General features: G+C 39.6%; 1 protein-coding gene across 3 annotated transcripts in view; it reads right to left on the bottom strand.

The window, feature by feature from the left end:
- The window catches only part of MAP2K4 (mitogen-activated protein kinase kinase 4), a 136,256-nt gene that overhangs the window by 36,356 nt on the left and 79,658 nt on the right, over positions 1–20,242 (bottom strand). For 2 of the 3 annotated variants that reach the window (XM_045889831.3, XM_045889830.3), the window contains exons 4-7: positions 18,532–18,651; positions 6,357–6,476; positions 3,971–4,022; positions 393–520 (exon numbers count right to left, since the gene is read on the bottom strand). In XM_045889831.3, the coding sequence (XP_045745787.1) occupies positions 393–520; positions 3,971–4,022; positions 6,357–6,476; positions 18,532–18,651 (420 nt within the window). The remainder of the gene's footprint in view (positions 1–392; positions 521–3,970; positions 4,023–6,356; positions 6,477–18,531; positions 18,652–20,242) is intronic. The other variant, XM_064583058.1, reaches the window with a different exon arrangement.

Below are 20,242 nucleotides of genomic sequence, written 5' to 3'. Positions count from 1 at the left end.
GAGAAGCACCACTGAGTGGCTTAAGCCACATTTTCCATGTGTTAATGGATGATGTGGACACATGATCTATAGTATCCCTGATCCTACAATGTTATCTACGACAGTCATGAGAGCATATGGGGTGCTGGAAACATGGAGGCCTTCTAAGAACTAATCAACCATCTAGTGGATGAGTGAAACAGAGTAAGACAATGAAAACAGGAGTTCACTGGGATAGTATCATAGTTTCGTGGAGAAGCTAGAACCTCAGTGTGGTTTTTAGGGTAGAGGAAAATATTCTAATATGGTGAAACTGCATGACCAATGGCAGACCCCTTAGAAGGAGAACACCCAAGGGCGCAGGCTCTCTGGGCAAAGACTACCAAGCAGGAAGGTCTGGCCTTTGCACTTACTGCCATGTATGGCCGACACCCGGCATCTCTTGTCTTGGCAATGGAGTCCACCAGCTGTCCACTGATGCCAAAGTCACAGAGCTTAATATTTCCACTCCTGTCCAGAAGAATATTGGAAGGTTTGATATCTGCGAGAGAGAGAGAGACAGATGTCATTTCGTGTACAAGTGATCGATCAAATGAGCTACATTCTGAACTGCGTTAAGCAAAAATACCAAAAAACCTTAGACAAGATTAAGTGATCAAATCCTTAAAATTCAGACGTGTAAGAAGATGAGGAAAAATGAGGAAACAGTGCTCTGACTGCCAATGTTTAAAAACTCAGTATCAAAAATACTTCCCAATAAATGCAGGCATTCTATAATGCTTTCTTCGTTTTCATCAAAAGACTGCTATACTGGGGCGCCTGGGAGGCTCAGTAGGTTAAGTATCTGCTTTCAGCTCAGGCCGTGATCTCAGGGTGCTGGGATCAAGCCCCACATCGGGCTCCCTGCTCAGCTGGGAGTCTGCTTCCCCTCTGCTCATGCTCTCTTTCTCTCACACAAATCAATCAATCAATCAATCAATCTTTAAAAAAAAAGACTTAATATTCATTTACTTGCTTCAAATTCATTACCTACTGGTCAAATTATGAAGAATGAATTTAATCTATAAGAGTACACCAAGTTACTTTAGAGTATGTCAAAGACTATCCACCTAAATGCAAACTATACAAATTATACACCCACAATTTAGTTAAAATCGAGTTTTATCTAACTTAGGAAAGTATCCAATCCAGTACATCTAAAAGACCACAGCTTTGGGATCAGAGAAGCAAAGGTTCAAAATCTGGTCCAAAATTCACAGTGTAACCTGAGGCAAGCTACTCAACTTTGACTCAGCAACCACAATTTTGTCATCTACAAAATGAAAACGATTGCTAATTCATAGGACTCTGGAAATTAAAACACCTTTTACAGTACCTGAACTTTATTTGTATTCAATAAATGCATCCACTTAATAACTATTTCTCCTTGAGAGATTTTTTCTGACCTTCGAGGACTTCATCAGGTTTCCCCCAACCAACCTTTTCTTCCAGTCGTCCTTGAGATTCATTTTCACTCCCTCACTGACCATGAGCTCACCGCCACTATGTACTAATCCAACTGTCTGTCAGTTCTCCCCCTTTGCTCATGAATTCTCCAACCCTGTCTCAATGCTTCTATACATTTCATTGTCACTGTGATGGCTCAATGAATAAAAAGGATACAAATAAATACAAGATACAAAAACATCTGTCTATAACTCAGAAGGGGATCTACAAAAAAATCCAGAAAAGGTCTCCTGCCATCACTGACCATGCTGACTGCCTATCAAGCACCCATCCTACCCACCAACCCCATCCCTTCTAATGGGACCTGCATTTGATTTTATGGAGGGATCCCCTCCTCCACGTAGCCATAACCACACCTCCCCAAACCGAGGTGTGACTGGTCCAAGCCTATCAGGATCGCCTGATGCTCCCTGCCAGGAACCAGTTTAGGGTAAGGGCATGAAGCAATTTTGGTGAATGAGACAAGAGAAAACATTAGAGCGATGTAAGATGTCCCGGCTCCTAAGACAGCCACACAGGAAGAGGGAGCGCTTCTCCAGGAGGCTGTCATGTCTGCATGTGACACTGGGGACTTGCTTTGGTCATTACCACCCTGAGGATGGAGCCAACGTATTAAGAAAGGTAGAACCAAAGGAAGGGTGCTTAAGCCCTAAACATACTGTGCCTGGAGCCGCCCTATCCTTGGGCTTCTTAGGACAGATAGTGAATTTCCTTGAAGTTTAAGGCAGTTATCAGGATTTTTTGTAACTCGTGATCAAAAGCACTCTTAACTGTAGCAAAAAAGCCAACTGATCCTAATTAATAAAAAGACTGCTATATTGGGGCATCTGGGTGGCTCAGTCGGTTAAGCGTCCGCTCAGCGGGGTGTGTGCTTGTCCCTCTCCCTCTGCCCCTTCCCCCATTTGTGCTCCCTCTCTCTCAAATAAATAAATAAAATCTTTTTTAAAAAAAGGCTGCTATAAATTCATCATTTTATTTATTAATAGGAAAACCAAAGTTATTTTTGAAGCTTTTCCATTTATTCAGTTACTCCTCAGTCACCATCTTAGTGCTTTCCTGTGATTGACAAGAATCTCCAAGGGAATTGTTAAGTGCCCTAAGGGTAATACTACTCCCAAGTGCAAAACACAGTCAAAAAGGAAGGAAAAAATCCCAAAACAAGAATGCAATGAACTACAAGAAGAACAAAATAATTTTGTTTAGGGACCTAACTCTACATGATTTTAGGTCAAAAGAGAAAATGAGAAGCCTATCTAAAATTATTTTTAGCAAGCATTAAGCCAAAGCAAAATTAAGTGAAATATTCTGAAGTTCAAGGTTAACTAATTTCAGTGGTCTTGAGTTAACCCCAAACTAAAATTACTTAAATAAATGCACCAATTATTAATTTCTTTAACCACTAGAAACTATGTTTCCTAGAATGTAAGGCTTTTCACTTCTCTGAATACAACCTTTTACTTTTTGTTCTATTTATTGTCAGGCTGAATCCCACACTGTCGTGTATTGTCTTGGGTTTCTCCATTACAAGTTTCCTGAGGAAAGTGAACTTATGTGCCTCTTCAAAGCCACCATCCCACCACCCCAAGTCTAGCATAGTAATAAAAAGAGCAACTATTTAATCTATCTGCTGAATTAATTTCATGATTCCCACTGGCTTCCAATAAATCTACATCAAATTATATTTGGACCTGTGTCCAACAAGTCCAAGATCACTGTTCTCACAAATAGAAACACTTTAGAAGAATTTCAATGTACAATAATTAAAGCATCTCTATTTGCCAAAATATCCTCTATAGTAAAGAAGAAACACCTGAAAGGGACAGTAGCATGCCTTTAATATGCTCCAGGTACCATCCTCCAGATGCTTTGAATGTCCCCAGGACCACCTTTGGGCCCATTTGTATACGCAGAGAAACATTATCTATCAAGTAAATGAATAGTTGTTTTTCAACTAAGAGTAAGAAGAACCTTGCAGCAAAATCTGTTTCAATTTCTAAGCTCAATATACTAATAAGTTAAGCTGAAATTTATAGAATCTCAAAGGAAAAAAAAATACCCTAAATTAATAACAAAAGCTTTAGGGAAAAAAAATAATAATAGTGTTAGGGTAGGGTACATATAATATGCTTTGTTAAAAATACAAATATTTCATGGGCGCCTGGGTGGCTCAGTCATTAAGCATCTGCCTTCAGCTCAGGTCATGATCTCGGGGTCCTGGGATGAAGCCCCGCAGCGGGCTCCCTGCTCAGCAGGAAGCCTGCTTCTCCCTCTCACACTTCCCCTACTTGTGTTCCCTCTCTTGCTGTCTCTGTCAAATAAATAAAAAAAATCTTTAAAAATAAACAAAACAAAACACATATTTCAGGAAAGCTCATAAAGAGACACTGTAATTTTCAATAATGTTTTCCTATTAAGGAAAAATAATAATTTCTTTTTTTAAGGAAAAATATTAATTTCTAATCTATAAAAAAGAATTCGTACCCACCTCTGTGAATGATTTTCAAGTTTTCTTTTAAGTGGTTTAGTGCTTTCACAGTCTGGGGAGAAAAAGCAAAGATGGGGTGAACAATCAGTATCCTTTTAGTCACACAGCATGCAGCTCATCATAGGTAACAGCTCTAGGAGCCCTCTGCATTCTTTTAAGCTTAATTATTCCAATATTCTGCCCACTTTTTATGTTAACTGAAGATGCTAAATGATTATTTTAGATCTGAAAACTTAGTTACTGTTACATGCTGTTCCCTGACAGCTAAAAAGAACCCAGTAACTTATAATTTTTTAATAAGTCATTACAAAGTTGTACATTTCTTGCAACTTCAAACTTTTCAAGAATGGAAATATTCAGTATGAGAGAGTCCACAGTTTGGTTCCACTGTCAACTCTAATTTAAGTAAGTCTTTCCAAATTTCCTTGGTTTCTCGTAATTATTCATTCACCTTTGCCCAGAGCTAGCCTTCAAAGTAATTTTGGCCAAGTCAAAGTATCTCTGCTCAACCACTATGGCAATTTATGCAGAATTTACAATATTGTTTGATCACTGCTTATGATCAGAAAATCAGGCATTTCTCCAGGAATACAGGGAACAGGGACTTGAATTAAAATTTCCCACAACCTCAAACTAAAAGGGAACTAAAGAACATGCCAACCACTTGCTATCAAATGGTCAGGTCTCTGCCCCATCAAGCTGCTGGGTGTCAGGAATGCAGAACTTGTCATGTTTCAAGTAGCTGGGCCTGTTGTGTTCACTGGGTTATTAATTAGCAAAAAGAGATTTAACACAAAGTAATTTTAAATGTTGTGCTTAATAGAAAGGATGATCACCAAGTCTAGAAACATAGGCAAATATATAACCAATGATTTATCTGTGTATCTATATTACACACACTGCAATATACAATAAAATAATTTTGTCTATGTTTTCCAACTTCACGATCATCCTGTGATCACAGTGGTTAGGAGCAGGATTCTGGGATCAGGCTGCTGGGCTTAAATCATTTACCACCTACAACTGTATAAAGCTCCAGATCTGTCATCTGTAAAAAGGGGGTTACACTATCACCACAGAGAGTCACTATGAAGATAAAATGTCATAAGATCTTAGCCTGATGCAAATAGACACTCAATAACCATTAGCTACTCTCATTATTCTACTATTGTTACATTATAATTATTATGAATAGTAAAAGTTCCAAGATAATATTGGGTCTGGTACACTGGAGAGAGAGAGATGACAAAAATGATCAATATAAAATGTCATATATCTTTCCAAATATAAACAAGTTCCTAGAATAACTCAGCTTCTTTTTATAAAATCATATGAAAGGGTATGTAACATTTAGCTCATAAAATATTTAAATTTATGCACCAATTTGGCTAAATAAATTATTAACATGAAACTTAAGATTATGACTTTAATCTGATTTTTTAAATTCCTGTTATACACACACACACACACACACACACCTTTCACAACTAAAATGCAGTTCAGAAACTGTCTATATATTTTTACATTAACTCTTAATGACCAAACAGGATCAACTGGCCATCAAAAGGCAGACTATACTGGAGGTGGAGGATGCAGGAAAGGAAGAGGCAGAAAATTACGTGCAACCAGAATATCTAACTTACAACTTCCTATAAAACTTATTTTACACATCCACTAACCTACATCATGTCATTAGCTCAGATTATTAGGGCTTTCTAAGAATCTAATTTTACTCCATTGAAAAGAATTTTGTGAACAACCTTTGTCAACTAAAAGATTCAGAGCAAGAAAGAAAATGATCAGGAATTCACTTTCAAAACTACAAACACACATGTAAAAGAGCACCTCTTTTCTTTTCGGTACTCTAGTAAAAGTGAATTGGCCAAATTGATAGCAATGCTGGTTACTGAAATTGCTAGTCAAAAATTTCAATATTTTAGAGCAGACAGCTCAAATCTTAAACACAGGAAAGATATTTTGTCTATGAGTTTCAATGAAGGGACTTCAAGGAGAATGCTGTGATTTTGATTAATTCAGAGATAATGGTGAGAATATAACCTATTTAAAAGTACAGCAACAGGGCTAAAAAGGAACAGAAAACTTCTTTTTCTGGTTTTGTTTACAGCACAATCTATTATGGTTCATTGTGATTTTAATGAACAAAATATTATAGTTTTTACATAAAACATATTTTGAAAATTGTTCTTATGACTTGTTGTATTAACTACCCCACAGAAGTGATTTTGTTTCTTTTCCTATTACAAATGATTTTCCAGGAAGGTCAACAGCATTCTGTGAAGGACATTCAGATAGGTGCATTCAAAACTCCAGCAGCATCTTTATATAAGTATATACAGAATGAACAATTTGAAAACCAGGTACTTACTGCTAAAGTGATTTTGCCTAAAATTTCTTCTGGAATAACATCATCTAATACACTATATACATATTTGTAAAACTTATCAAACGAGGTAGACATGAGTTCCATACAGATCCAACAGTCACCCTATAAAATAACAAATATCTGTTATTCCTTTACATCTTAGTATTAAGTACCATGTTTTCCTTTACTTAAACTAGAAATACAATTAGAGAAAAAACAATCTTCTTCTTAATCTTGCACTGGAGGTAATTTTTGGTTCCTCATTAAAGCCCTGGGCAGAATAGTCTCCTCCTGTGTAAATATAAACTTATTTCCCAATTTCCCCACTCTTAACTGTAAAGACAGGGACAGTCTTACATAGAAAATTTTGTGCTTTTGTAAGAATATCAAATTTTGCCATAATTAAATACAAACATAAAAAATGTGGGAAACTGTTCATTGCCATTAACAAAGAAAGTAAATTACAATAATCTGGAGGTTCTATATAAATTTCTAAAATTAGTAAAAAAAAAAAAAAAAAAAAAAGGAAGAAAAAAATACACAGAGCAACCCCAATGCCTCCCATCCTCGTACAAATGCCACCTTCTCAGTGGCTGACATTTAAAATGCAGGCCATGCCAACTCTCAGCATCCCCTCCCCTGCTCTGTGCTGAAATCTTCTAATAGAAAATATAACTTATTTGTTATGTTTGTCATCCATCTCCCTTACCTAACCCACACACACTCTGCCAGCGCAGGGCCTCAGTAAACATTCCCTAGATGCATGAATGCTGGCTACAATTTAACTGAATCATCCAAACACTGTTGGCAGCATCATAGTGTGTTTTAAACCATGCAGAAGGCAATTTGACAATAAAACAAGAGAAAACAAAGTATTTATACCCTTTGATAGAGTCGTCTCATGACTGGAAATCTAATTAAACAAATTGTCCATAAACTCCAAAAAGAAAAAAACAAAAAAACCCAAAAAACCCAGAAACAAAACTCAAAAGCACCGAACGATGTCCCAAGAGGGAATGGCGCACCATTCAAGGCCTTATCTAATCTTCCGTTCCTTGGAAAACTACATGGTTGGCGACAGGAATGCGCGAGAACACACGGAATACGAGCAGACACCATGGTTCTTACGACCTGAGAGGATGTGAACACAGGGACAAGGGCCACGAAGGACCTTCCAAGCGTGAAAACAGCTATCAGGACGATGACAAAAATGGTCTCAAACGAGTTTGCGTGCTACTAATTTATGGATCCAGCTGTATCCGCGGAGATGTCGGACCACGTAGGGGATGCATGCCCGCGAAAGGACAACGGCGTGCCCAGGACAACAACGCCAATCAGTGGCAGAGCCGTGAACACAATCTGCTGTCTGAGCTCCTGGCCCCCGTCAACACCTACAAAGCAGGGGTGGTGCTCTTACACACAGGAAGCGCAGGCTGCCCTGAACACGGAGACCGGGAACAGCGCTGTAACAACAGGACGGACACCTGCCAGCACAGGCATGTAGCTACACGGCTTCACACGACGCTTACGTGTAAAACGTATCTGGCACAGTGAACTTCTACTTCTGGTGTCTTCACTTAAGTCTTCCCTCCCTCTCTGTGGCTCTTTCCTTTGGGTGCTCTTGCAGATGGACGCTCACAAAAGACCTGAGTAACACCCCTCGCCCAAAACAAACACTTGAATTTATTTGACTCTAAAGACCCCATCTTAATAGATGCACTGGAGTTTTTTTATTAGAGCAAAAGATAGCATATTTAACTCATCTCCTTAGAAAAACAATAAGGAAGGACCTTAATTTCAGTAGTATAACAAAGCAGAAAGACCACTGATATTAGGGTCTGAAAAGGCCTGACTCATTACCCAGGCTCTCCCACTTACGTAAGCTTGGGCCCCTCAGTCCCTCATCTCAGAAACAGGGTTGCCCTACCTTCCTCAACAGACTAGAACAAAAATCAAATGAGTTAACATACATAAAGTACAAAATAAAGTGTCCGGCCAGTGTGAAAAATGCCAGTTAAGAAAATGAGGGGAGAAGGGGGAAGGATGGAAAAACAGGAAGGCAGCCAAGGGAGAGAGACACAGAACAGGGGAAATAAAGGTAGGAAGTAAACTGGAACTTGGCGGGGGGGAGGGGGGAACAAGGCAGCAATCAGCCCCAGAGAGATCTTTGTGGTTGATAAGGCACAGAACCTAATGTAACTCCTTATTTCTTCTGGCAGTTCCTTTTGACCATAACTGAGAATAGGTAACAGCAGCAGGGAGCTGCTTTAAGGGGGTAGGATGGTCTGAGCTGCCTCAAAAAGCAGGACAGCAACCTTACTTTCATGGTCAAGCACAAGACGGGACACCCACATGACTGAAATGCAAAAGCAGGAATTACTAAATATGGATTTACCGAAAAGAAAGGTGGAGGATGATGAAAAACTGAACCACTAAGATCAAGTGTTCCTAGAGACAAGAACCAGATAAAAACAAAGGCATGCTTATACACCAACAGTAAGCACTCAGAAAATAAACTGTTTAAAAAGACACCACACACAATACAAAGGAAAACTGTAAAGCACCCAGGAATGTATCTAACAAAAGCAGCAAAACGTTTACGAGAACGTATGGTAGATGTGACTAAAGACATAACAAGTGACCAAAGAGAGAGGCAAAGCATGCTGACGAGTGTGAAGACTCAAGATCATAAAAATGTCAGATTCCCCTTAATTAGCTTAAGAACTCAAGTAGGGGGGCGCCTGGGTGGCTCAGTTGGTTAAGCGACTGCCTTCGGCTCAGGTCATGATCCTGGAGTCCCGGGATCGAGTCCCGCATCGGGCTCCCTGCTCGGCAGGGAGTCTGCTTCTCCCTCTGACCCTCCTCCTTCTCATACTTTCTGTCTCTCATTCTCTCTGTCTCAAATAAATAAATAAAATCTTTAAAAAAAAAAAAAAAAAAAGAACTCAAGTAGATTCTAATAAAAATTACCATGCACCTGTACAACCTGATCCTAAAACTTACAGCGAAGTAGAGCTGGGGCACCTGGGTGGCTTAGTCAGTTGAGCATCTGACTCTTGATTTTGGCTCAGGTCATGATCTCAGGGTCCTGGGATAGGGCCCTGCATCAGGCTGCATGCTCAGTGCGGAATCTGCTTGGTATTCTCTCTCTCCCTCTCCCTCTGCCCCACCCCACAATCATGCGCATGCACTCTCTCTCAAATAAATTTATTAAATATTTTTTAAAAAGAAAAAGTAGAGCCAAGAATAGCCAAGACAACTTTAAAGAAGGGAGGCTGGTTTACTAGACAAAGTCTTTTTAAAAAGCTATCATAATAAAAGGCAGTGGAATGATACAGAGGGGGAAGTAAAAATACAATAGAACAGATTCAAAAGCTCATGCGCACATGGAAACTGGAAGGATGACAGATGTAGCAAAGCAGACAGTTGCAAAAGCATGGAATATGTAATGAATGTTGCTGGAACCAGTGGCCTTCCAGATAGAAAAGAGTTAACTTAGGTCATTACCTCAGATCATTCACAAATAAAAATACAAAAAAAAATCCCAAATGGACTTTTTGAAAAGCAAAAGTTTAAAACATTTTTATAAGAGTTCTTCAGGACTTCAGGTAGGAGACAAATTTCTTCTACAAATCACACATGAAAAGAATACATCACAAAGGATAAGACCTGCTAAATTGAACTCCATTAAAATGGATATTTCTGAATGACAAAGGACACCATACCAAAAGTTCAAAAATAAGACAAAAGCATCTATTTGGATATAAACAAAGAATTAGTACCCTGAATACTAAAGCACTCTGCTAAATTAATTAGGCAAAGACAAAACTTAACAGAATAATGGTAAAGGGATATCCATTCCATAGGCAATTCACAGAAAAGAAGACCTGAACACACATGTAAAAAATTCTGTACCTTGCCAGTAATTAGGGAAATGTCATTTTAAAAGTAAGATACAATTTCAAACTTACCTGACTGCCAAAAATGAAACATTTAATAATCCCAAATGTTAGCAATAAGATCTGTGTCAATAAACGTTTATGGCTTGCCCAACAACCACCCCCTCTTTGTTATATACAACGTGCCCAGCTGAAAATACATGTCCCAGCCTCCTGTGTAGAGAAGGGCAGCCAACAAGATGTCAACACAATTGGCTGATGATTCCAGAACAGACTTTTTGGTTCTTCCCTCTTCTCTTCCTCTGTGTGGACATTGCAGTTGAACTCTACGAGCCAACTTGGACCACAGGACAACCTTAACGATGTAAACCACAAACTCAGTAAACCACTAACAGCTTTCAGTACTGACACCTGAATACAATTCCTGGTATGGAAATCCTCATTTTTATTGGTAGGAACAGAAGTTAGTACAACTACTGTGAAGAGGAAATTGACAATATAAAGTTGAAAACAATTCATATCATTTAACCTAGCAATTGTATTTCCAGGTATAGGCTATACAGAATCTGTAACCTACACTGCCAAGGAGAAATGCAAAAGGAGGTCATTTTTACATTTTATAACTGCAAAAAATTAGAAACAACCTATATTAGTATTATTAAAGAAACATTAAAAAAGATATATTAATTACAGAATACTACAAAGCGGTTAAGATAAATTAACCAAATCGGGGGCGCCTGGCCAGTTCACTTGGTAGAGCAAACAACTCTTGATCTCCAGGTCATGTGTGTGTTCACTGGGCATACAGCCTACTTTAAAAAATCAATATAAAATAAAATAAAATAAAATAAAATAAAATAAAATAAATAAAATAAATAAAATAAAATAAAATAATAAATTAACCAAACCTATATACTAAAGATCTATATTTATATGGATGAATCTTGAAATTTCTGAATAAAAAATGCTATGGGGGACACATACAGGATAATTCCATTTATATAAATTTTAAGAATATAGAAAGCAATACTATGCATTACTTAGGGAAAGATACATATATGGAAAGCCTAAATGAGAAGTTGAAGGAAATATTAACTTCAAGGTAGTGTTTAGATCTGTAAAGTGAAAGGGGGATTAGGACGAGGTCTTCCACTATATAACTTAAAGACAGATAAAGAGTAAATATGCCAAAGTGCTCATCTGAGGTGTTGGGTACACTCTGATTCCCCTAGAAGTTTCTGTATGTTTGAAATACTTCACAATTTAAAAAAAGCAAGAGCTACCTTAAGAAACTAGAAAAAGATGAGCAAATTAAACCAAAAGATGCAGAAAACAGGAAGAGTGATCAGAATGAAAAAAATTTTTAACAGAAAAACAATATAGAAAAATAATACAACTGAAAGCTGGCTCACTGAAAGACTGATAACAAACTGATAAATCTCTAGCCAGATCCATCAGGAAAAAATAGAAAAGATGCAAATTACCCATTAAATTGCCAATTACTTTGACAATTTAGATGAAAGGGACAAATTTCTTCAGAGAAACAAACTACCAAATTTCACTCCAGAAGAAACATAACTTGAATAGAACTCTTTGAAAGAAACTGAATTTGTAGTTAAAAATCCTCCCACAAAGGGCGCCTGGGTGGCTCAGATGGTTAAGCATCTGCGTTCGGCTCAGGTCAAGACCCCAGGGTCCTAGGATCGAGTCCCCCATCGGGCTCCCTGCTCCTTGGGAGCCTGCTTCTCCCTCTGCCTCTCTCTCTCTCCCTCTGTCTCTACTGAATAGATAAATAAAGTGTTTAAAAAAAAAAAATCCTCCCACAAAGCAAACTCCAAATTCAAATGGCTTCATTGGGGAATTCTACCAAACATTTACAGAAGAAATAATACCAATTCTATATAAAGTCTCCCAGAAAGAGCCAAAACAACTTTAAAAGGAATCAGGTTTAAAAACCAGTACAACCTGATCTTAAGACTAGCTAAAGGAATCAAGACAGTGTGGAATTGGTATAAATACAGAACAAAAAGATCAGTGGAAAAGACTAGACAGTCCAGAAATAGACCTACACACATGGGGACAACTGACTTCTGACAAAAGTGCAAAGGATACCCACATGCAAAAAAGCAAACATCAATCCATACCTTCCACCATATAAAAATTAACTCCAAATGGATGATAAATATAAATGTGATATCTAAAACTATAAAACTGCTATAAGAAAACATAAAAGAAAATCTGAGTGACTTTGAGTTAAGCAAAGATTCCTTTGCTACAACACCAAAAACACAATATATTTTTAAAAAAACACAAAAAACTAACAAATTGGCCTACAACAGCATTAGGAACCTTCACTTTCCAAAAAAAAAAAAAAATGCTGTTAAGAGTATAATGGATAAGCCATAGGTGGGGCAGCAAATATTTACAATCATGTATCTGATAATAAACCTATATCCAGAATAGATTTTTTTAAAAATTCCCAAGGGGCGCCTGGGTGGCTCGGTCAGGTAAGTGTCTGACTCTTGGTTTCGGCTCAGGCCATGATCTCAGGGTTGTGAGATCAAGCCCCAAGTCGGGCTCCAGGCTGAGCACAGTCTGCTTGGGACGCTCTCTCCCTCTCCCTCCACCCCTTCCCCCTGTGCACGCACGCTCTCTCTCTCTCTCTCAAGTAAATAAATAAATCTTTAAAAACTAAATAAACATAAAAACTTCCAAAACTGAAGAAGAAACAAAAAAAACAAGTTTTTTAAAAAAATGGACAAAAGTTGGAAAAGGAACTTCATCAGAGAAGACATATGGTTAGTAAACAAGCACATGAAAAGCTTTCAACATCACTAACCATTAAAGAAACACAAATTTAGGGGTGCCTGGGTGGCTCAGTTGGATAAGTAGCCAACTCTTGATTTGGACTCAGGTCATGATCTCGGGATCCTGGGATCGAGCCCCTTGTAGGGCTCCACACTGAGTGGGAATCTGCTTCTCTCCCTCTCCCTCTACCCACCCCCCACCCTGCTTACTATTGCAAGAGTGCACACGCTCACTCTCTCTCAGATAAATCAATCTTGGGGCACCTGGGTGGCTCAGTTAAGTGTCTGCCTTCAGCTCAGGTCATGATCCCAGTGTCCTGGGGGGAGCCCCGAGTCGGGCTCCCTGCTCAGCAGGGAGTCTGCTTCTCCCTCTGCCTCTCCCCCTGCTTGTGCTCTCTCTCTCAAATAAATAAAATCTTTTAAAAATAAATAATCTTAAAAAAAAAAAAAAAAAAGAAGAGGGGCACCTGGATGGCCAAGTCAGTTAAGTGCTGCCTTCCATTCAGGTCATGATCCCAGGGTCCTAGGATGGAGCCCCATGTCAGGCTCCCTGCTCAGCAGGGAGTGTGCCGCCCCCCTCCCCATATCCCCACTCATGCATGTGCACTCTCTCTCAAATAAATAAAATCTTTTAAAAAAATAGAATAAATTTTTAAAAATTTAAAAATAAAAAAAAAGAAAAGAAACAAACTTAAAACACAATGAAATTCCAGTCTACACCAATTACAATGGCTAAAAATTAAAAAGACCATCCCAAGGGCACCTGGGTGGCTCAGTCATTAAGTGTCTGCCTTCGGCTCAGGTCGTGATCCCAGGGTCCTGGGATTGAGCCCCACGTCGGGCTCCCTGCTCAGTGGGGAGTCTGCTTCTCCCTCTCCCCATCCCCCTGCTTGTGTTCCCTTTCTCACTGTGTCTCTCTCTGTCAAATAAATAAAATCTTAAAAAAAAATAAAAATAAAAATAAAAAGACCATCCCAAGTGTTGGGAAAGATGTGGAAGAAAGAGAAGTCTCCTACATTACTGGTGAAGTTTGAAAATAGTACAACTACTTTGGAAAACAGTTTTAAACAGTTAAACATTCACCTACCACATGATCCAGCCATTCCACTCCCAGGTTTTTACCCGAGGGAAGGGAGAGCACACATCCGCTCACAGACTTGTACACAAACACTCAGAGCGGCATTATTTGTAACAGACAGAAACCAGAGAAATCCAGAAGTCCCTCAGTGGGTGAAGGAGTAAACCAAGTAGAGTGTAACCCACCATGGGATACGACTACTTCCACTACTCAGCAATATAATTGAACTGCTGACACACACAACAGGACTTGCAAACAATTATGCAGAATAAAGAAGACAAAACATACATACTGTATGATTCTATTTACACGAAATTCTAGAAAACGTACATTCATGTCTAGCAGCAGAAGGGAAGTGTGTATGACCCACAGGCACAAGGAAACGTGTGGGTGATGGAAATGTGCACCATCTTGATTACGGTGATAATTCCACATGTGCAAACACTTGTTCACACATATGAAACTGTTCCCTTTAAATATGTGCATTTTATCATCTGTTGATTTTACCTCCATAAGGCTGTGCAAGGGGGAAGGAAAGGAAAGAACATGAGCAGTAGAAGGGATAGAAAGGGAGGAGGACATTAAATTCAGCTAATATCAATGCCTTTTTTTTTTTTTAAGATTTTATTTATTTGAGAGAGAGAATGAGAGAGAGAGAGAGCAGGAGAGGGGGGAGGGTCAGAGGGAGAAACAGACTCCCTGCCGAGCAGGGAGCCCGATGCGGGACTCGATCCTGGGAGTCCAGGATCATGACCTGAGCCGAAGGCAGTCACTTAACCAACTGAGCCACCCAGGCGCCCATCAATGCCTTTTATATAATCCAATGACCTTCTATAATCACAAGTTACTCAGAATAGTATTTCCCTCACTAGAATTTCTCCAACCTCAAAAGATACTTGAAGTAAGGGCTTCCATGCTTTTAAGTTCTGAAAATGTATATATTAAAGGACATTTTTCATGTGATTCTAGGTTTCAGCGTCGATAAGATAAACGGAAGGTGAGGACCTTGATGCAAGCTATAGGCTAGAAGTCATGTTTATTATTCAATACTGTCAAGCTCTTTGTTTTCCTGTCTACAAGGTCTGAAAAGGAGTTTAGAAATCTGTGCAATTAGGTGTCATAGAATTCTTCTACATCAAATCCAAGTTGTACTTTGGGCTTTTTATCTGAGTTCAGTTCCATTCAGAAAGAAGTATAAAGGGTTGGAGACAATGGCAAAAAAATAAGTTTCCAGCTTCAGTATTAAATATTCAGTCACTGCTCTGAGCAAAGCTATGGGACCTGCAGAGGCTCAATTATTACCCAACAGCAAGATTAATCTCTACAGAGAAGCTGCCAGAAGAAGAAAACTAACATCTCACAAGCTCCTTGATTGATGGCTGACTGAACCAGACCACGAACTGATGTCTTATGGGCATACAAATTATAAAATGAAATGTTCTGGAGGGTTCCTCACAGTGACGGGAATTAAAGGCCATTTGTCTTACAGCAGTGGTTAGGTAAGAAGTCCAGACTGCATATGTTCACTTCTACTCTTTCCTTTCATAAACCCAGAACGGTGGGTCTATTATTAGAACTGAAGGTCATGTCACCCAAAAGATCCTTTTAAAAGTGATCAAACTCAAAAGAAAAATGTTTCTCTAAACGCTTATTAAATCTGTTTAACATTTTAACCCTTGTAACCATAGGAAACACACTCTGCCTATGCATTCTTTAAAGGTGAACTTTTTGCTTCTAAACTTCATTTTTTTTTTAAAGATTTTATTTATTTATTTGACAGAGAGAGAGACAGCGAGAGAGGGAACACAAGCAGGGGGAGCGGGAGAGGGAGAAGCAGGCTTCCCTCGGAGCAGGGAGCCCGATGTGGGGCTCGGTCCCAGGACCCTGGGATCATGACCTGAGCTGAAGACAGACGCTAAACTGAGCCACCCAGGTGCCCCTAAACTTCATTTTTTTAATTCAGAAAGTACCTATTACTTCTTGGGGTGGGTTGGGGGAGGGGGAGTTCATGTTCAGCCTCTCTGGGCATTTTGTGACTTTATACAGCTTAACTGTACAGTTCCTCAGCCTTCATCTGATCATACTCAAAAACTGCAGCAATGTTAAAAAGTAGATTTTTTTTTTTAATGAAGCTGAAAGTTCCTCATCCCTGGACCACTTGTTCTATAACAGAAAGAACAGTGAGATTTTTGTCCCCAAAGTCCCATCTCTGCCACGTAATGGCTATGTGACTCCCATCAAACCTCGGCCTCCTCTCTGGAGAAGGGGATAATGCCCCCAAACATCCTGAGACTGTTACAAAGAGAATATGCATGAAAACTATAGAACATTCAACAGATGTTTGTGCTTACGGCTGCATATCTCAACTCCCTTCAACCCCCCTGAGATATTAACACTGAATTTTACCCAGCTTCTCCTAAGAAACAATGAGGACACTGTTCAGATAGTATTCCAAGCTTTCTGTGTTGTTTCCAATACTCTGCAATCCTGGGTATCACTTACTCTGCCTTCTTTTCATAAAATCAGACTTCTACCCTGTGTAGGCTGGGGTTATACACCTAAATGCTGCTTAAAGGGGTGATTAAACAATGAACATGAGAACTAGGTTGGCGTCCCCGAGCTCTATGGAAGTGAAATACAGTTAGATAGAGCCAGTAGGAGCCTCGAGGGGCAGGGACCAGAGCACTGGAAAAGGTGACTGTGGAATCCAGTTAGGAGAGAAACTCTAGCCCAATCCCCTGCTCTGCAGAAGATCTGAAGAGTAACACGGCCAGAGGATTTAGTGATTATAAAGACTAAATTCGGGGCGCCTGGGTGGCTCAGTCATTGGGCGTCTGCCTTCGGCTCAGGTCATGATCCCAGGGTCCTGGGATCGAGCCCCGCGTTGGGCTCCCTGCTCCGCGGGAAGCCTGCTTCTCCTTCTCCCACTCCCCCTGCTTGTGTTCCCTCTCTGGCTGTGTCTCTCTCTGTCAAATAAATAAAATCTTAAAAAAAAAAAAAAAAAGACTAAATTCATGGTTTGGGGGAAGAAGGGAGACTCTTGTGTAACATGAAGAAAGTTCCAGATCTGTGATCTTACAAACAGCACAGTCCAGAATACAGGTATGGCCCTGAACACATGACTGCGTACTGTCGCAAGGTACTACCGATGTATCTGGGCACAAAAACGATGATTTGAGTCATAAAAAGTACCAGGACAGAAGTAGAAAGAAACTACAGGAGTCTAGAATTAACAGTGATTAATTAGTGACTCAGCAAAGCAATGGACGCTTCCACCTACTAGCGCTACCTATTAGGAGCACAGAAAAACAAATAAATAAAAACGTAGGGACTGAGCGGGGGAATTAATTGACTAACCTCAAAGGTCGTCTCCAATGACAAGACTTCATGTATTTCTAGTCAGTGTGACAGTCAGTCCTGTCTTACAACCCAGTATTTTTTAAGTTAGTAACTACAACAAAACCCCCAAAGCTACATATATACTTTGTGATCCTGTCCCAGAAAGAAGGGAGGGGGGGTTCTCACTAGCTCATAAGGACCCCACCAGCACAATCCTGACATTTTCAGAGTGAGAATGGTATTTTGTAAAGAGTATTAAAAGCGCTTTGGGGTTCATCCAGCTGAAGTCCTCCTCACCTAAGTATCACAAATGTGTGAGGACTGTCCTGACACCATAAAGTGTCTCGTTCAGGCCCAGCTCCAGCTCTACCCGCCGCCCTAACTCCCTTCCCTGCTTCAGGCAGTGGGATAATGGGAAATGAGGATGTGGGTTTGACAGCTGGAGGCAGAAGTGATGAGCTAAGCCAGCACACAGAATAACCAGAGGCCAAAAGGAGACACATGATGCCGAGACCATGCAGTCTCTACTGGATAGATCTGGATAACAAGATTAGCTAAGAGAATGTCTACCGTACTTGTGAAGTTCCTCATGGGCTGTACTGAGGGCGAGTAAATGCTTACCTTAAATGCAGATACAGCTGATGATACAAATAAATAAAAGTTTTTAAAAGGGGGGTGGGGGCAACACTGAGGGAGTTCAAAGCCGAGAGAGAGAGAGCTCAACCTACGGCAAAGCGTTAACATTCAGAAGTCAGCTGATCTGTCGGGGTCTTAAAGAACAGAAACTACAAGTGAAGAAAGGAGATGGGGGATTCACAAATGACAGCCATAAATATATATTTGAAAAGTATGAGATTCACCCCTTAACTAAGGAGCAATGAGTGCCAGAAATGAATGTGTAGATTTTCACAGCCTATATACTAAAATATTGAGAAATCAGCTTATTGCTCATGTATGACAATTAGCTGAAGATCAGAATCTAAGCCTGCCATCCTCTTATTTATTCCAATGAGGTATTTATTCGTCAGCTAAAACCCCAAATTGTTTATTCCTACCTCTCTGAAGAGTGCACCATAAAACTGAACAATGTATGGGCAATCACTACTCCGCATTACTACATCCAAATCCATAAGAAGTTGTTTTTGTTCTTTTTCATCCACTGTTGACCGAATTCTCTGGAAAAGAATGACAAAAGATGTCACAAAAACATAAAACAACTTTAGAAACCTGAGAAAAACCACTACCACGACAAGACTAAAAATTTCTAAGCAAACGTCATAAATACTAACCAGACATAAAAATTATCATCTTCCTTAGACTTTACAAGAACAATTTTTATCACAGAAAAACAAAATAGCACTTAGGATTTTTTTTTTTTTTTTTTAAACAAAATAGCACTTAGGAATTCTTTAAAGGACACAGGGCTTTTTAACCACAAGCATCCACAGATGACGTTGGAAGTTATGTAACAAAGTTCCTAAGCAGTGAAAATTAACCCTCACATGCAAATATAAAGAAAAGCGTCAGGAGCTTTACTTTAAACAGTTTTCATGTGCATAGTCAGCTTCACAGATAGCTTTACTGTATAGAATCTAGGTATTCAATGCAAGAGCAGCCCTCCTCGCTCCCTGGCAACCTTACCCCCAGCATCCTCATTCGTTAGAGATGGAAAATGATCCAGAACAGGTCACAATGGGAATCACGGAGGTGCAGCATACAGACAGCGTGCCCGGCCTCCCAAATCCTGTGCTGCAATTTCCCCCCCTTCACCGCGTTTTCTGTACGCTGAGAACAAAAAGTTCTACCTGACTCTCCACCCCATGGGTCAGAATGGAGGGCAGTAGGAACATGTGGAAGAAAACCTACAGATGAGGGAGGGCTCTTTGCCTGCTCCTACACTGAAGAGGCCCTCTTCTTTGTACACGGCAGACCTGCGGGATAGCCCTAACCCACCTGTACAATTTCTCTGCACACTTCTCAAAGACTGCCGCGAAAAACCAGTACCCCCACCGCCCACTGCCCACCCGGGAACAGCAGGGTATACAGGAGACGTTCAGAGGGACAGTTCCCGCTGCACGAGAGAGACATAGGAAAGAATCCAGTTCAGAAAACGTAAAACATGAATAACGAAGTTATAGTTTCACATCGAGGCATGCAAACAACTTTTTTCTCATAAAAAAAGTCCACAATGTCACAGCGCACCACTCTGTACAACCCATAGTACATACTTACAAGGCACGTTAGTATATCAAAAACTACACAAGGTGGCATTTTGTCTTCCAAAGACTGCAAGGTATCTGTTCTCAATGTTCTTGAAAGGGATGAAGGCAGACAATTAAATTCTGGAGCCCATTTTACAGAAGAGAAACCAGAGGCACAGAGAGATACAAAAGATGTATTCCACGTAACATGACGATAAGCAGTTGCAGAAGGAATAGAAGCAGGTTCGTGCATTTTCCTCTCTCCCCACTAAATGAGGAATTCCATATATTCCAAATACAAACACATTTAATTTTGCTATTTAAAATTTATAGCCTGCTAGCTACAGCACTTCAATAAATTTCAAATAAAATTTACTGACTAGCATCCGTCTTTGTATACACTGATTTATTTAAGACTTTTACACTGAAAATCACTACCCAGATAAACAAGAAATGGTAAATACATAAGAAGAACAAAAAATAACGACAAAATAAGACTGATACTTCTAAAATTAAGAAAAATTGCCTCCTTTCTCTCATTTCTATATTTTCATAGTTTGGAGAT

The sequence above is a fragment of the Mirounga angustirostris genome, unplaced genomic scaffold (genome assembly GCF_029215605.1).
Source record: "Mirounga angustirostris isolate CCGP_5_RB_7025 unplaced genomic scaffold, mMirAng1.0.hap1 SCAF_17, whole genome shotgun sequence".
NCBI classification, from domain to species: Eukaryota; Metazoa; Chordata; class Mammalia; order Carnivora; family Phocidae; genus Mirounga; species Mirounga angustirostris.
This window is presented reverse-complemented; position numbering and strand designations above follow the sequence as displayed.